The sequence below is a fragment of the Onychostoma macrolepis genome, chromosome 24 (genome assembly GCF_012432095.1).
Source record: "Onychostoma macrolepis isolate SWU-2019 chromosome 24, ASM1243209v1, whole genome shotgun sequence".
Lineage (NCBI taxonomy): Eukaryota > Metazoa > Chordata > Actinopteri > Cypriniformes > Cyprinidae > Onychostoma > Onychostoma macrolepis.
The window spans coordinates 19,431,588-19,450,131 of record NC_081178.1 but is presented as its reverse complement, the minus strand read 5'-3'; the positions used below and the strand labels follow the sequence as shown (position 1 = coordinate 19,450,131).

At 36.6% G+C, this 18,544-nt stretch overlaps 2 protein-coding genes across 3 annotated transcripts; one reads left to right on the top strand and one right to left on the bottom strand.

The window, feature by feature from the left end:
- Window positions 1–356: 356 nt before the first annotated feature.
- Window positions 357–10,347, bottom strand: LOC131533362 (uncharacterized). 2 transcript variants are annotated; one of them, XM_058765664.1, is made up of 3 exons: window positions 8,778–10,347; window positions 1,591–1,843; window positions 357–999 (listed from the first exon to the last, which is right to left on the bottom strand). In XM_058765664.1, the coding sequence occupies exon 1, from the start codon at window positions 9,697–9,699 to the stop codon at window positions 8,929–8,931; it is 771 nt and encodes a 256-aa protein (XP_058621647.1). In that variant the 5' UTR covers window positions 9,700–10,347; the 3' UTR covers window positions 357–999; window positions 1,591–1,843; window positions 8,778–8,928. The 2 variants fall into 2 exon arrangements, with proteins under 2 accessions (XP_058621647.1, XP_058621648.1); XM_058765665.1 differs by having other exon boundaries at window positions 1,723–1,843.
- Window positions 10,348–13,880: 3,533 nt separating this feature from the next.
- On the top strand, window positions 13,881–18,524 carry tmem14ca (transmembrane protein 14Ca). The gene is made up of 5 exons (XM_058764877.1): window positions 13,881–14,338; window positions 14,873–14,957; window positions 15,444–15,545; window positions 15,693–15,780; window positions 18,348–18,524. Exons 2-5 carry the CDS (start codon window positions 14,882–14,884, stop codon window positions 18,403–18,405), a joined length of 324 nt encoding a protein of 107 aa, XP_058620860.1. The 5' UTR covers window positions 13,881–14,338; window positions 14,873–14,881; the 3' UTR covers window positions 18,406–18,524.
- The last annotated feature ends 20 nt before the right edge of the window (window positions 18,525–18,544 follow it).

Genomic DNA, 18,544 nt, shown 5'->3' with positions numbered 1-18,544 from the left:
TTTTTATATCCACCACCCCCAACTCTTCCTGGAGCAAGCTTCAGGTGTTCCCCCATTGCTGCATCAATGTCTGAGTCTGTAATATTGGGGCTCCACCTCTTCAAAGCATCTGAGGGACGAGAATATGAATATTTTTAAAAATAAAAATAAATTAATTTAAAAAACAAACAAATCAAAAGGCAAGGTTTGAGGTAAATGACACTTACTAATTTTGAAAATGTTTTTATGGTCCTACAACCAAATTTAAAATACAATGGAACACGATTTTTCATCCATTTTATGAACGAAGCATTAGAAAAAAGTAATCAACATGTATTGTATGATATTTTACTCTACAATAATCTTATATCAGTAAAAGTTTTTCTGCATTGCGTGTTAGATTTTAGCTGTTTTTTTAGCTGTGAAAAAACAGCATTTCTCCGCTCCCTCTTCAATCCCACTGTGGTGCCCTTGAGAAAGACCCTTAACCAGGTGTGTAACTGTGTAAACGTGAACAGGACATCTCTGATAAAGACAGGTAGTCTTTTAGAGAATGTCCCCTGAATAGATAAAGGGTACCAATAAAAATGACATAAGACAAGGAACAAGATATTTTTTTAATGTTACAAGGCCAAAATTACCTTGAATTACATAAAGGTGTAGCTTTGAATGACTTCTTTTCAAGTCTGGCTGACTGTCCGAGTTAGTACGGACATCATAAAACTTCTGAGCAAGAAAACAAGCAGGTATATAAGGAGATATAATGGTGTGTGACAGGTTAAATCCTGAATTCAAGTAATATCAAAGGCTGGGTTTATTATTGTGGCAATCATATATATAATTTACTGAAATATTATGCAGCAATACACACAAACAATGCAAGGTAAATATAAACCTGTGCATGACTTTGTTCACACAGTCATGAGAGAAGATTTGAGAGAAGATCCATCAACTCTAGATAGATCAAAGCACACCACCTTAATACCGACCGATGTTCACTGTCATGAAGCCTGTTATCACCTGTGGAAAAATACAACAAAACAATTTATAATAATTTTGAAATTCATATCTCAAAATATATAAATGACTTTAATATTGTTGTTACACTTGCACTATCAAACTCTGCAACAATCAGACCTTATTCCAGAAGATAGAGATTATTTTCATTACACTCTAGAGATGGATTTCAACTTTGAAAGTAAATGTTAACATTTCTGTTCATTGGATTTGTGAAGGAAAATTGGAAAACTACATTAAATTCTGAATTACGCCATCGGGTGTGCCCCTGTTGTTTGTACTACCAAGTTTTTATTGCTTCCCCTACAATGACGAGGGTAATGATCATCTGAAAGCTTACTTAAGTTCTGATGCATTACTTACAATGACAATGGTGTCATGACCTGAATTGCAGGGAGGGGAGGACCCTATTATCTGAAATCAAAGCTAACAAACAAACAATATCTTGCATCCAAAACTTGCATGCCTGCTGAATTAAGTGTTTAAAGTACTCAAATTTCCATGGAAGGTGACATTACTTCCATAACCCATTAACGATCATATAAAAATCAAATGAGAATTGTACTACATTCACAGTAATTTTTGGTGGCATACCTGTTCTTTCCCCCTGTAAGTGTGACAGCCCAGCTGTTTATTAAAACACTCAAGAAGTGATGCTGTTCGACTGTTATAGTATGGGATGAAATTTGTCATGTGTTGATCCCTCCGTGAGGGGATTGCCCTCACCCACCAAGGCTGGCTCCACTGACCCCTCGGATTCAGATCTGCTATCATGTTCCACTAAGGCAACAACCCTTGCTCATCGTCGTCTCCACTTCCTTTGGTACTCAGGACATATTTAGCAAATCTAAAATTACAAAATATTTTTAAAGCAGTTACTGAAAACATCCATGTTCAAATTCATTTATAGACTTCAGCACATGTTATTATTGAGCTCTTCCTACATTTACTTAACATTTCAGTCTCTTTCAGGTAATTTACTTTCTGAAAGAAACTCTGAAAAGGCTACATCTGACAGTAATAACTTTTACTGGATCATTAAACATACTGTATGGAGGACCATATGGAGGACCAAACCTGCAAAAACAATAAATAAAATATAGCTGCAAGCAGCGATGGCGGGCCCAAGCCGTCAGTGCAAACGCCACCCCGGTGGCATCAGGAAAACTGTGCCCAGTGGGCACATGCATTACAGTAACCCTCTGGCAGTTTGGTTAATCCAAACTATCAAGAATGTGAGAGACACACACACACACACAAACACACAACAATATATCAAATTTTGGTAACACTTTCAATAATGTTTCAGTTATTAACATTAACTATATTAATTAATATGAACAATTATATAGCTTTTATTAATGTTAGTCTCTCTCTATCCTCTATCTCTCACACACGCCACACACACACACACACACACACACACACACACACACACACACACATAAAGAACAATCTGTAAATCTTTTGTAACACTTTTCATCAAATGTTTAACATTATATAAGTTAACACGAAGTTAACATGAACAATAGTTTTATAGCATTTGTGACCCTGGACGACAAAACCAGTCTTAAGTGTCAATTTTTCGAAATTGAGATTTATACATCATCTGAGAGCTGAATAAGCTTTCCATTGATGTATGGTTTGTTAGAATAGGACAATATTTGGCTGAGATACAACTATTTGAAAATCTGGAATCTGAGGGTGCAAAAAAATCAAAATATTGAAAAAAAAAAAATCGCCTTTAAAGTTGTCCAAATGAAGGTCTTAGCAATGCATATTACTAATCAAACATTAAGTTTTGATACATTTACTGTAAGAAATTTACAAAATATCCTCATGGAACATGATCTTTACTTAATATCCTAATGATTTTTGGCATAAAAGAAAAATCTATAATTTTGACCTATACAATGTAGTTTTGGCTATTGCTACAAATATACCCCAGCGACTTAAGAATGGTTTTGTGGTCCAGGGTCCCATTTATGAATCTTGGTTCATGATATGTTCAAAAATGACTACTACATTATTAATTAAAATTTCTGGTTAATGTACATCAGTTACAGTACTATGAACTAACATAAAGATTTTTTTACTAACACAAAGAAATATAGTAAAACATATGTTGTTCATACTTAGTTTGTTAGTTGAATTAACTCATGTTAAAAACTATGTTCTTGAACTATACTAGTTAACATGAACAATAATTATATAATATTTATTAATGTTAATAAAGACAAAAATGTATTAATACATTATTAAAATTTAAAGTTGTATCTTAACATTAGTTTATGTTCTGTGAATTAACATAAAATTAATATTTTTAATGTTAGTATTAACTAACATTAAATAAGATTAATAAATGATTTTAAAATATATTGTTCCTTTTTAGTTCATGTTAATTAATGTAATAACTTATGTTAACCAAAGATACCTTAATGTAAATTGTTACCAATACTTTTATATTATATAACTATTTAAAAAGTGTATATATATATATATATATATATATATATATATATATATATATATATATATATATTTATGTGTGTGTATATATATATATATATATATATACACACGCAATTTAAAATCTTCAGTATATTGGCATCATGTTGACAAAGTTTGGTGTGAACTACTTGTTTCTTGTTTCTGAGTATGAATTTGTTTACAGCCAGTTTTCTTAAAAAACAAACATTAAAATAAAAATAGCCGACTTCCTGTTGGTCATAGCTAATGACTGTAAATTAGAAAGTTGTCCGGCTAAATAAGAACAATTTATGTACCGAGTTTGGTGTCTGTAGCTAAAACTAACCCTCCCACTTTTTACAAAAGGTGGCGCTATAGAGTGCCTCTTCCACGCCCATTTATGAGCTTTTGCCGGTGTCTATCTATCACTAATACGGATATGTGTATTGAGTTTCATGGAATTCTAAGCATGTTATCTGCCTCAAAATCACCGGAAAAGAATATTCAACTTTGAAATATTACCATGGCAACAATATTTTAGATATCAATATTCCCTTCACAGTTTTACATCGGCAGTGTTTTGTCATTATTCTGATGAAGTTTGAAGCAAATCGGGTAAAAATAAGACGCTGAATTCAAAGCATTTTCAAAAATAACACATTTCCTGGTGCCAGTTGGTGGCGCTATAACTTTTACTCATAATAGTCACATCTGTTCGATCGGCATCGTACAACGAACAAACCCCTGAAGTCTGATCAAAATCAGACAATGTATGTGGATGTTATTAGACATTTCCTGGCTCTCATTTTCGCCATAATTTCATCGCCTCGAATTTAGCATCCCCAATGTCTTGAGATCATGTTCACCGAGTTTGGTGGCAATCGGTTGGAAATCCTCAGAGGAGTATATCAAATTCCAGAGCATGCGCTTTTCAAACAGCCTTGAATAGCCGACTTCCTGTTGAGCGGAGCCTATGACATAGAGCACAAAAGTTGTTCGGCTCAATGAGATCTATATGTGTACCGAGTTTCATATGAACACGTGAAAGTATGTGTGAGCTACACATCAAGTTTTCAGACTGTGTTCGAGGGGGCGCCGTAGAGCCCCTGTGCCACGCCCGGGTTCCAGTCTCTGCAGCGTCCTAATGGGATTCCAATGTGTATGCCAATTTTCAAGAGTTTTTTAGTATGTTAAGGCTCCCAAAAACCCCCAGAAGGTTGAAAAAATAAAAATAAATAAATAATCCTTAGGAAATCAAGAGGGCCCTGCGCCTTACTGGCTTGGGCCCTAATAAATAAATAAATACGTAAATAAATAAATAAATACATAAATTCACAAAATTATACATAAATAAATGTGCAAATAAATACATTAATTAATTAATTAATCAACATATTCCTGCATAAATAAATATATAAATAATTAAATGTGGCGATCAATGAGATAAATAATTAAATAAATTTAACGAATGTTGGGGGAAATAAAAATAAAAAAAATGCTAAAGGAAATGCTAAACTGAAAGTTGATTTTTTTTTCCCCTTTCAAATGTTTATTCATTTTTGAATGTAGTTCAGCATTTATTTTTCCTCAGTTCAACATGCTAATGAAAGGGTGTCTATCAAGCATCAGAGAAGGCGGTCTTTATGCCACCATAGAGTGGGGGAACGATGACGTCACTTTGTATGCGGATCGGCTGTTAGCATGAAACTGGTTCCCTCGACAAAAAGCCAATGGGATTTTTCCATAGGCTTTTGGATTATCGCAAAAAATAAACTCTGTGTTCAATCATTGTTCATGAAACTTACACGTTTTGTCCATCAAGATAATCTTCACAAAATAATATAACGTTGATGAATTTTGAAGCCTAAATAAAAGCGCCAGAACTGAAAAGCTAAACTTAGGCTATGAATGAACTACAGCACCAAGGTTGCTCGCCTTCAGCGTCACGACCACCGCGCTCCCGACAACTGTTTCAAACTTATTTTTAACATGTTTAGTGAAACGTATTTACTCTGTATATGCATTTTAATCCACACTACATGAACCTTTTCATATAAACTGGAATAAATACAAGGGAAAATACTGAGGGAAAAAAAAGGGAAGGGGAGGCGGAGAGTTTTGCCAGTAGCGAAGTTATAAGTGTGCAATACACAGGCTTGGTCCTGTAGTCGGTGTTACAGGGCCTTTTTGTAGAAATAAAATCAATTTAGTTCAGCTGGACATTAGGCTTGCCGCTTGCTGCGATAGACGGTGTTGGCGGTGATACCAATTGTCCACTGCGGCACCGTCCCCCACCGTCGTTTTGATTTGATTTGATTTTTTAATAGTAATACAATTATTTTAGTTCAGTTAGAGGACACTACAATTAAAACTGAACGTGGCTGCTCAGCACACCGAAAGAACGACAGTCGCGCATCACAGATCAGATTTAATTTATCACGTGAGGAGAGCGAATCGAGCTGACTGACAAGAACAGTGAGGTGAGACAGACAAGACGATGGCAGAAGAGTTTCAAAATGAAAATGTAAAAACGCCTGTTTTAAAAAAATATTTTGGATTTTGAAAAGCCTGTTGATTTCTGCCATTAATCTACGTAATAATAGACGTTTTTTTTAAACATTCGTTTCTCATTTATTTGGTTACACAGTATTTGCTGCTTTTTATTTTATTTAAACTATGTATTTATTTATTTGTTTTCATTATTTTGCATCAAGGTGTTAGGCGTCAGTGCCTCCAAACATTCTTATTCGTTTTGCTTCTACATTTCATAATTATTTGTTCCTCATTCTTTACTGATTTTTAGTTTTTCTATACATATTTAAACTTTATACAAGCAGCAGTAAGCTATTTGTTATTTTATATTAGGCATATCATGGTTTATTTTTATTCATTTTTTTAGTAAAAGTTATATGTTATATGTAATACATTGTATTTTGTTGTTGCTTGAATTGAATTCAAGCAATTGATGCCAGTGCCGCTAATTTAAAAGTGAAAGTAAAATGCGCACGATGCTTTTATAAGCTATATAAGCAAAGGAAAGTGAGGGAAAGAGGGAAAACACAAACAAACTAAAAGCGAACAACTGCTTGATACAGAACCGCCAATTTAAAAGTGAAAGTAAAATGTGCACGGTGCTTTTTCAAACTAGGCTATTTAAAATTGAAGGAAAGTGAGGGAAAGAGAGAAAACTCAAACGAACTAAAAGCAAACAACTGCTTGACACCGAATTGCCCTAATTTGAAAGTGAAAGTAAAACGCTCACGGCGCTTATTTAAATCTGAAGGAAAGCGAGGAAAAGAGGGAAAACTCAAGGCGTGAAGATTTTTGTTAATAAACGTTTCATTTCGTTTAAAATAACTGAGTTGGTCTTTATTGTTGCTGTGTTTTCATTAAAAAAAATAATGATGAACCACAAACTAAGCATTCGTTTTAAATAAGGGAAACCTTATTTATTTGGGTTACAAAGCAAGTAGGCCTAGCAAGTAGTTAATATTAACAAATTGAAGAAGATGTAGCCTAGTTGCATGTTTAATAAATGCAAATTTGCCATTGTACTACTTTATGACTGATCTGTTTTAATAATAACGAACCACAAACGATCGTTTTAAAAGGGGAAATCCATTTTATTTGCATTACAAATTTTATACACAAAATTGTAATTGAAGTTTTATTAACAAAGTTTAATATTATTTTAATATTCTTCAGTTTAATTAAAAGTGAATTTCTTAATGATACTATTTTATTGTGGGCCTATATGTTTATTTATTTATTTATTAATAATAATAATAATAATAATAATAATAACAATGAGCCACAAAGGGGAAAATACAAAGACGTTTTATTTTTATGTTGCAACGCGGTTACACGTCATCAGTTTATCCGTTTTGTTCAAGTTTTACGTTTAATATAAGCTAAGCGACTTCATCATTGTACTATTTTATTGTTGATGTAACTTTTTATTTTTATTTTTATTATTATATACTGAATTAACCTTAAGCATTGATCCACGAAAAGATAACGTTAAAGATCAGAATGCGACATAGTTGCTGCTGAGGTATGGACTCTATTGCTCTTTCTTGGTTTCTTTGTAATAGCTGTAGATATGCTCATTAATTCTTAATTTGGGTACAGACGTGTTACAGGGAAAAATAGGATAAAAAAGTCATGGCAACTATATATATATATTTTTTAATCAGTATGATTCAAAACTACTTGCACAGTCAAATAGATTTTACTTAACTCATGTTTTATCAGGAAGAATTGTTAATTTAACGTTTTTTTGTTTTGTTTTGTACTTAATACTACAAAAACAAAATAAGATTAATGCATATTCCTATAGCCAAAGCATGAAACACAAAATCTCCAGAACACAAAGTACACAACTTCAGGCCCCTGGCGACATCTCAGTCAGTCAGTCAGTCAGTCAGTCAGTGAGTGAGTGAGTGAGTGAGTGAGAGAGAGAGAGAGAGAGAGAGAGAGAGTATAAACAATTTTATATCAGAAATTTCTTGTAAATTACACAAAAAATTGCAAAGAATCTAAAAGTAACAATGAATTTAATATGACATTTGGAAGTAAAAGACTGAAATAGCAGCTGTTGTCTGATTTTGCTCTATTTTGTCAAAAAGGAACAATTCCAAACAAAGTCACAGCTGAGCCGCTGAGCATCTCCACGCAAACACGGTGTTTCGTTTATGAATGAACCTGCGTTTTTTAATGAATCTAGTGAGTCAATGATTCAGCTACCCATTCATAAAAACAGTCACTCGCTTTGTTCCTGAATGAATCAACTGTTTGAACGAATCATTAAACGAACAATTCAGTGACAAAAACAGTGATTTGCTGCCACCTACTGACAGTTTGTTTCATTTTTAAAGTATCATTTAAGTTATTTAAATCATGTAGTATTTCTTCATTCAAAACTTTATATTTAAAACACTGACTTCATAACATTGTTATTATGATTTTAAATGCATTCATGCCACTTCTCAGCCTCATTAAATAGTCTGTAAACGTGAAAATGCTGCTTTTTTGTTTAATGTTATCATAGATTATTAAGGCTTTTATAACTGAATACATGTGAAATATTATCTAAAATGGACCCCCCAACCCCCAAGCTAGGGTCCACCCCATTTCCATTACTGAATGTACTCCAATAAACTTTATTGGTATAGCCTAACCATCACCCTACGATCCTCCACATGCAATCTCCAGATACAACTGCAGGCTGCACGGCAACAGCACACAGAAATTAACTCATACACATAGACCTATCAGCCATAATCTACAATTAAGAAACATAATTGTCTTACCTTTACTGCCTGCCTGCATGCAGAACTCCAAATGTGGCCTTTCTCTCCAGGTTGATGCTGATGAAGTCACGCATGAGGGTCTCAATGTCCAAACTGTCCAAAATATCTCCATGAACATGCATCAGAGCAAGGTGGGTCAGTCGTTTTTGCGTCATGGTTTTTCTCTGAGAGCTGCTGTTTTCATACCATCTTGATCAAATCGCCTCTTTACTTCTGCTCTGACCAAGTCCACAGCTTCATAAAACTCTCGTCTCCATAATGAGTGTTGTGCAACTTTTGCTTCTGCCTCTGGCTCTGCTGTGTGTCGATAGCGGGTTGGGGTTTTTGTCATCCTGTTCTCTTCTGGCATTTTAAGTCCTGCTGAGGATACAGTTTGTAGCATGTTATCCACCACTGCATCATCCCGAAGGGCCTCCATGCGTCTTTCAAGCAGTTCAGCACACTTAAGGGCACCCAGTGCACTGGCTTTGGCATGCTGCAAACTCCTGGCCACCGACTCGCATGGCTCGAATATTGCTTCACAACAGAGGAGGCCATAATAGGTTTTTGCTTTCATTGCTTGCTTGTGCAAGCCGCTGATCTTTGCTCTGATATCTCCTCTCACACTCCTGTCCTCCTTAAGCTGCTCCAGTGTTTTGATGATTTCTCTGTAGCCACTACACACATGTTTGATAGCTGTTGTTCGTATGCACCATCTTGTTGGACATATTGCCAGTAAGGTAACTACATCATCACAGCCAAACATGGACTGATAGAGATCCTTGCGTTTTGCTGATTCACGGATTACCACGGCTACGCCCTGAACAAAGTTAACCGAATCTGCGATAAGACCCACCTCACGTGCAGCCTCCTGAAGAACTAAGTCAAGTGAATGGTTGGCGCAGTGGACGAAGAGGGACTCTGGGCATGTTTTTTTAGCCATGCCTGAACACCCGAAAACCGTCCTGACATGTTAGAAGCTCCATCGAAACAATATCCATGGAGACGCTCAATTGGGATGTTCAGCCTGAGAAATACATCTTTGATGCACTTGAACAGGGTCTCTCCGCTGCTGTCAGGGGCACTGTAAAATCCAAGTAAATCAGAGTGACTCTCCAGTTTCTCATCCACATACTGCAGTGTCAAGGAGAATTGCTCCATTGTGCTGGAGTCTGTGGTACCATCAGCTGTGAGTCCATAGAACAGACAATTTGTGGCACGGGATACAATCTCACGTTGAATTGCGCAGGCATACTGTTGAATGATTTCATTCTGGATTGTGTCCGAGAGCCAGTTATTTCTCCTCTCAATCCACTGTCTCTCTCTTGGGAGATTGTATGTACGTTCAAGCATCAGTTCATAAAAAATGCCATCACCTGTGCTGTCACCCCGAGAAGCCACCCCCTTTTTTCCCAGGAAGAGCACTGACCTGAACATTAGCTCCAAAACATGCCTTGCTGTGGCTTGAGCTTGGCGGGCAGCATCAGATAAAATAGCAGTAATTGGGGTGCTTTGAACAGCGGCAGCAATTTTTTGAATGGCATCACAATGAAGTTTAGACTTCTCATGCTCGTTGAATTTTTCTGTGGCTTTCCGCCAGTTTGTGAAGCCTCCCTTTACAAAACTGCTGTCAAATCTCACATTATCTTCATTAATGAGACGTTTTCCACTGCTTTCACACAGTTAAAACAGACAACGCGATCACCTTCCTCAATGTAATGCAGCCACCTCCATTTGTCAAACCAGTTTGTATTGAATGAACGAGAAAATGTTTCTTTTCCGAACTGCCTTCCAGGAAAAATGAAGTCGGCTGGTTGGTGGGGAGTGATTGCCTCGACCAAATCAATAACCCTAGTATTTTGTGCTGGTGGTACTGCCGCGGCGGCGGCGACGTTCATGTTAACTTGAATTAGTGCGGCTCCAGGGCCCAGATCCGGGGCTGATGTGGTGGTCGCTTTGGAGGAGCTGTTGCAGCTGCTGCTGGTTGGCTGCCCACTAGGCATAGGCTCCAGGACCAGGTCTGCTTCCTTATCCGACTGATCCGCCAGCTCAAGGCTCGGTCTCTTTTTATTTTGTTTGGGCTTCGTGAAAAAATCAGAAATGCGTTTTTGCGCCATGTTGCCTGGTGTATTTTTAAATCTTCAATGACTGATGCGGACGTGGTGACGTCACGCGACAATTGTTGCTTATTGTCATTATAGCCCTAAGCTTCCCCCTATGATTTTTAATGAATATTCAAATTAATAAAATTAGTTTTATTTCTTTTTTGTTACAAAATTTAAATTGAATTATTTTTAACACCGCACCCCCAGCACCCCATTTTTTTCTTTAGCTCCGAGCCAGGGGATGCTGCAGCACCCTCAGCACCCCTACTTCCCGCGGTACTGTGCTTGAACTGTTTTAGTATATCTATAGATCGTATTTTAGGCAAGTCGTGATGATTTGAGAAGGCTAAATTGATCAAACATGGCTATAATCAGCCTGCCGGTCTGCCACTGGCTGCTTGGTCGTTACTTTAAGAAAGAATAAACTTATCTAACGAACAAAAAAATGCTCCAAACGTTTTTCTAAATTAACTTAATAAAAAAACGAAACGAAATTTCGAAAATTCGCCATTACATACAAAACTGAACTATTTTAATAGCTGAAACAGTATAACGCGATCGCGACCGAGGGGGATTCTACCGGAACGTGATCTGTACGGAGGGGGACAACAACCCACTTTCCAGGAGAAGAAATGCCAGTGTTGCCTCCTGCTCACGGGCACTGTAACTACCACGCCGCTAGTTTCAGTTTTGCTTGAAATATTTAGTCTGGGCGTTTATAATAAATGTTTATAGTGAATGCCACTGTAATTTTTGTTTGTTTTTTAACTTATTTTCATTCCGTTTTCTGTTATTAACACTGCTAAATTTACAGGATTTTTCGCATCCGTAGCAAATATTTTGAGGGGTGTTTTTGACAATTGAGAGCCACCAAATGACGAATATGAAAAAACGAATACGACAGTTTCGGACTCAGTCAGGGTGCAAGGACCTTAAACTTTTGAGGCTTGCGCAGCTTCTCGAGGAGAAATCAAACAAATGAGCGCCGTTTTCTAAAGTCTATGAGCGCAGCACACACAAATAAACTAAATTGACATACTGCAGTTAAATTTCAAAATGTGGTGTTTTTATATTTATAACATTTGAATACAGTTCAGCAACATACATCACACGACCTGACGACCAAGAGAGCTGACAATTGACCATCACTAAATTTACTAAATTTATCACTAAATTTAGTTTAGTGATAAAACAAATTTGCAATTTTTTTTTTTTAAGTTTTTTTCCCCTCCCATCCTGTACCGGTTGAGAACCACTGCTTTATAGTATGTAAATAAGTGCATAACAAAAGTTAACATTGCAGGTAAGGATAGCTGACCACATTAATCCTCAAATATTAGCGGATTTTATCTTTTAAAAACAACAGTGATACAACTACATGTGTCTACGAATACATTTATATATTATTTATATAAATAATGTAAAGAAATTACTTCATAGTCTGCTAATTACCAAAAATTGCAGTTCTGTCTCTCTAATAGTTAGAGTCTAACTCAATCCAATTGCCCGCTATGAACTTCCTGGAACTATTTGAGTTCTACGTGAATCACGTGACGATCGAGCGTTCCGAACTTCCGTTGTCGCAACTCTGTCTCTCTATGGCTGTGTTCGAAATGACATACCTGCTACATTTGCTGAAATTTGATGTATGCATCTGAAGACGCTGCATGGGATACTACTACTGTTTCACAGAATGCAACGCGCTCCATGTGACGTTTCACCTTCAAACGCTTGAGTGAACTGGAGGCGGGGAATAGTAATTAGCATAAATGTTACACTTGTACGTATATACATGTAAACTAAACTATCTCTGTGCATCTAAAAACAATATCATTAGTAGGACATAAATTGTACTTTAATCTCTATGGCACTTTTCCGATCAAGTCAAATGACGTCACATTGTTTCAAAGATATTAAATAATAATAATAATATTGCAGTAATATAATATATAAATAAAATTAATATTTCAATTAAGCAAACAGAATTCAATTCCGCTGTCAGGCACAAGAACGATGTATTTACTCTAAGGACAAACAGACCAATTTGTTAGCAGAGGCTATTTACATTAACTCCACCCACCAATGCCTGGCTGCGATAAACACATGCATTTCTGTATTATCAGTGGCGCAGTGAGTAAAAGACACGAGATGTGTGCTGCTAATGCGAGCGATCCGAGTTCGATTTCGCCTTTTGTCAAACTCGTGCAACTCATTTTCCCATCACATACCAGATCAGAAAGGCATTTATTTTCAATATAAAATTAAGTAAATATTTGAAAGTGGAAATTAAACGCCTCATTAATAATACAATGTGCTTAGCTGAAGGTAGGTTTTTGTCCCAATAAAGTGGCTTTCATCAAATAAAATTTATGATAATTTACACTCAATATGTTATTGCATACAAAATCAGCCACCTAACTACTATTTACTCACCTGTTGCTAAAGAAAATGCTGCTATTTTAGTGTAAACAGAATTTATCATTATTTGCACTTAGTGTAACTAGAATATATCACTTTTTCCAATTAGTGTAACTGCCAAAAATATCATTAAAGACAGATCAGCTCATTCAGTTCAGTCCAATAGCCTATGTAAAGTTCTTCAATTATGAAATGAGTTCAATTGGGCAATATAGCATTGTTCACTAATATGAAGCCTTCTTAACAAGCCTTTGTAAAAATAATAGTTAGCACATTTGTTTGTAAGGTAACAACCTTGACAGCAGTGCTGAATTAATGTTTGTGTTTTTCATGTGACAATTAAGCATAATACTCTGAAACATTTGTTGCTTATTGTATACTGTTTCACACACTATTCTTTAAAAAATAGTAGGTAGTATGCACTGTGTACTGGGCAGTGAGCAGTAAGCAAGTATGCCATTTCGAACACAGCCACCGGCTCTGGTTTAGGTATATGCAAGGTGGGAGGAGTTGGATCTGGTCCAACCACGCCCCCTGGGTTTTGTGGGCTGCAGACAGACGCTCCGCAGTTAACATGAGACCAGCTGACCACGTAGCTACAACGTTCTTCATGGGACTAACAATTGCGACGTCTTTTGAGGACGTGCCCACAACGTTTCTGGGACGTTAGCCAAGATTCTAAAAAATTTAACTTTACCACGACGTCGCCATAAAGTAATGTCGCGCTGACCAAAGGACGACGAATTGGCGACGTCCTCACAACGTTCTGTGTTTGCTGGGTACACACATATGTGTGTGCGTGTTGTATAAAATTCACAGTATTTCTCCGTGGTGGGGAAAGTCGTGCACGATACATAAATTCTGTTGGTGAAACGGGAGAGGAGGGTTGAAGTTAACTTCATTTCCCATAAGTCAACTTGAGACACATTGCGACACGTACGTCAGGAGCGTAAGTTTTCATTGGCGCTTGAGGACGTTTACGCAGTGCTCACATAACAAGTCGACCCTCACGAGCACCACCAGGCAAGGACTTTCGCCAGAACAGATTCTCAGGCAGCGGTATTATTATTAATATTTGTATTACAGTAGTGTACTGAATGTAGAATAGACTTTGTCTAGTAACACCATTCAGTGTTTTGTGTAAAAAAAATGTGTCAGTCTGTGCACTCAAAGCTGACAACAGAAATGAACCGGTCATGCGCAGATCTGATATCAACTATCTGCAGCAGGCGTGTGTGTTTGAATATATGGTTTATAAGGACACTGTGTGTATAATGGTATTGGTATTACAAAGTAAACATTGTTTATGATGACGCTTTCTGTGTCCTCGTAAACCAAATGGCTTAAAAACACAAAAACTAAACTGTGTTTGCCTGTAGTTTTCTGTCAGGGTTAGGGGATAGAAAATACAGTTTGTACAATATATATATACATATATATATATATATAAAACAAAACAAAAAAACATTACGCCTCTGGAGCGTCCCCGTAAACCACATGTGTTTGTATGTGTATGTTTGTGCAAGTTTCATGCACACTGTCTCTAAACTGTCAAGCTGTGCATATTTAAAATGTTTCTGTATGTGTGTTGAGGTGTTGAAAATGGCAGTGGACTGGGCTGGATATGGGTACGCAGCACTAGTAGCATCTGGAGGAGTCCTAGGATACGTAAAAGCAGGTAGTGAGAAAGATCAAGAGATTATCATGTAGGCCTATATAGAGTTTACAGGATTAAGAGCCAAACTTGTTTGATGGTCAATGCTTGTCAGCTGGTTTGGTTGGCTGGCACTTGTCAGACTGGAAAACTGGCTAAAAACTGATTAGCTAAACACCAGCTTGATCAGATTTTACCTCACACATGCACCACCTTTATGTCATTTTTAACAAAACAAAATTCTATCACTTATTTTCACATTTATTTTGTTCCTTTATATTCAGTAAAAAAATGTCATACACCTTGGAACCAATAAAAAAAAAAAACCTGCCTTCAGCACTGTTGTATAATTGTACAAAAATTTTAAAAGGTTTTTACTGGATAATAACATAAACATCTAAAAGTTAAAAACACTCCTTGTTTTGTACTCTGAATTCCTTATGACACTTTATACCAGTAATCAAGACAGTGTTTTAGTATATTTAATGTTTAAATTAATTTGTCTTGCAGGCAGTGTCCCGTCCCTGGCAGCAGGGCTGCTCTTTGGTGGTTTGGCTGGTTTTGGTGCTTACCAGACATCACAAGATCCCAAAAATATTTGGGTGTCTTTAGGTGGGCATTTTTTCACATATTGTGCAATTATTATATTTTTTGCAGTCAAAACCGTGATCTAGAGGCAGTATTAATGTTTGTTTTATAAAATTAGACAATAGTGATTTTGAATTACACCATGTGTCATCAATATTTTCCCTCTCTCAGCTGCATCTGGGACACTTGCTGCTATAATGGGAAAGAGATTCTATACCTCGCGCAAAATCATTCCAGCTGGTCTTATTGCTGGAGCAAGGTAACTAAGACACTTGTCTAAAACAGGGTTTCCATTTTTTGTAAATGATAGAGCTCTCGACTGTTAGCAAAATATTTTAGCTATCATTTAAATGAGTCACATACTCATGCAGACTCCAGCCAAAAGTGTAAAGGGAAGAAACAGAAATATTATAATTCTGTTCCTGGACTTCTGACCACTTTGTCATATCTCTTTCAGCCTCTCTCACTGCAAAAACCAGTTATTCCACAATTTATTAATCTTTGTTAATGTTAGTTAATAAAAATACAGTCGTTCTTTGTTCATGTTAGTTCACAGTTCACATGTTTACAAACACAACTTGCGATTTTAATAATGCATTAGTAAATGCTGAAATTAACATGAACTAAGATTAATAAGTAATGCAGAAGTATTGTTCATTCTTATTTCATGTTAACTAATGTAATTAACTAATGAACCTTATTGTAAAGTGTTGCCATATTAACATCTAAACTGGTACTTTAACCTGTTAACTTGTATATACCCGTATTTTAAGCTCTTTAACCTATAGTTACGCCGGCGCCACTGAAGTCATGCAGTAAGAGCGCTGCTAATTCAGTTTTATGTGCATCAAGAACGGCTGCAGTAGATGAGGCATAAAGTGCATGGCACTGCGACCAACTTACCATTTTACAGAGTTTAATATAGCAATGTGGTCACTCAGTTTTTCAAGATCAGTTTTAATCATGTAACTGTTAATAATAGATTTGAACAAAGAAATGAAGTGTTACTACGCACAGGCCGTATTGATTGCAAATACAAAAATAAGACGAGTAAAGAAAACACGGCACTTATTAAAATAATCACCTTTACTTAAATATATGAACACAGAAAACCTCTGTTAACTGGTTAATGTAACATTTCCCATTCTATGACTAATAAAATAATTACAACTTACTCTGTATAACTGAACATGGATTTCCTCAGAGTAGCTGCGTCGTCGTCTTGTTTGACAGATGTCAGGTTTAAAGGTCCCATGGCATGAAAATTTCACATTATGAGGTTTTTTAACATTAATATGAGTTCCCGTAGCCTGCCTATGGTCCCCCAGTGGCTAGAAATGGCGATAGGTGTAAACCGAGCCCTGGGTATCCTGCTTCGCCTTTGAGAAAATGAAAGCTCAGATGGCCCAATCTGGAATCTTCCCTTTATGTCATCATTCAGGGAAAGGTTGCCTCCCCTTTCTCTGCTTTGCCCGCCCATGAGAAAATGAGCTACTACCGTGTGAGGCGAGCGCAATATTTTTTTTTTCCTCGAGAGACATCACGGCTTGCAAACGAGCGAAGCATGACAGTTGCTCAGTGTTTGGATGTACAAATGAACACCTAAGTATTTTTTTAGTTCCTTCATCCGAGCCTATGGCTAGCATTAGCTACATGATAATAACTGTAACAGCATACATAAACAAACCAACTAAAGTACCGTATCCAGACACAATATTTTAAACTAACCATTCGGAGACGTCCTGCTGTAGCCGCTGAGTTGCAACTTCTTCATCCGGATCAGATTCTGGGTCAAACTGAAAAGATTGAACGACTGCATGTCTACGAGCCATTGCAATACATCCACTGTCAACATTAGCGCAAGCTGGTTAAGGCCACACACCCACACTCCACCTTGCCCTGCCTCTCTCCTCGTCATTAGCATTTAAAGCTATAGACACAGAAATGGCACGTCCTAAGGAAAGCTCATTGTGGGACTGGCTCGTAGTGGCTGAAATTCTGCACCAAGGCTGAATTTCGGGAAAGAGACATCAGATACAGTACTAGAGACCACTTAGGACTATATAAAAGCATCCAAAAAGCAGCATGTCATGGGACCTTTAAGGCGCAATACTGCCACCTGGAGGTCAACCAGGTACTGGCGCTGGAGTATTTATATATTTTATCGCCAATATTTGGTGTATATCATCACACACTAAATTAACATGATATCGATAATTGTTGCATTGAATATCACGGTTATCGTCAATACCGGTATATCGCAATCTATTTGTGTTTTAATTATGACATGGTATTCGTTGCAGTACCTTATAAATATTGAAGGTATGAATATAGCAACCTTTCAATAAAAGGTACCATCCAAGTTTATTTGTGCAAGTGCTTTTTCAGCATGTGTTGCAGCTTAAAATGCAGTTTATCATTATTAAAATAATTTTTTCTTATTTACTCCAGTTTTGTTTGAGCAGAGGCCCCTCATTAGTATTGTTTACCAGGTATTGTCACATGACTGCAGTCAATTATCAACTTAAATCTAAAGGGCAAGTTCACTCAATTTATGTACTCAAACCTGTATGACTTGCTTGCTTCTATGAAACAGAATGGGAAGAACTTTTGTAGCTTTTCCATAATACCATGACTGTCAAACTCCAAAACAACTCCATTAGTACTATCAAAAAAGTAGCCCATGTGCCTCATCTGCTGTACATACTTCAAGTCTTCTGAAGTCATGCAATAGCTTTGCGCAAGGAACAGACCAAAATGTGTCTTGAGTCTGATGACAGAATTTAAATTTTTACCTGAACTATTACCTTTAAATGTTTCTTTCAGTGTGCTGATGCTGGCAAAACTCGGAGCCGGAATGCTACAGAAACCTCAGCAATCATGATACCCAAACAGAAATCACTGCTTTCATTCAAACAATTTTCTTTGAACAACATGTCATTAAAGCTCATTGTCATATTTTGTATAAAATGTACAATAAAAATGTAGTTGTCAGGAGAATTTCTGAATCTAAGACTTCTGTT

What these genes read in the sequence shown, in the direction of transcription:
- tmem14ca (XM_058764877.1), top strand. Translation starts at nt 14,882, where the DNA reads ATGGCAGTGGACTGGGCTGGATATGGGTACGCAGCACTAGTAGCATCT. An exon ending in CCTAGGATACGTAAAAGCAG is followed by an intron (nt 14,958 to 15,443) that starts GTAGTGAGAAAG and finishes TTTGTCTTGCAG; the next exon opens with GCAGTGTCCCGTCCCTGGCA. An exon ending in GGTCTTATTGCTGGAGCAAG is followed by an intron (nt 15,781 to 18,347) that starts GTAACTAAGACA and finishes TGTTTCTTTCAG; the next exon opens with TGTGCTGATGCTGGCAAAAC.
- LOC131533362 (XM_058765664.1), bottom strand. Translation starts at nt 9,699, where the DNA reads ATGGCTAAAAAAACATGCCCAGAGTCCCTCTTCGTCCACTGCGCCAAC.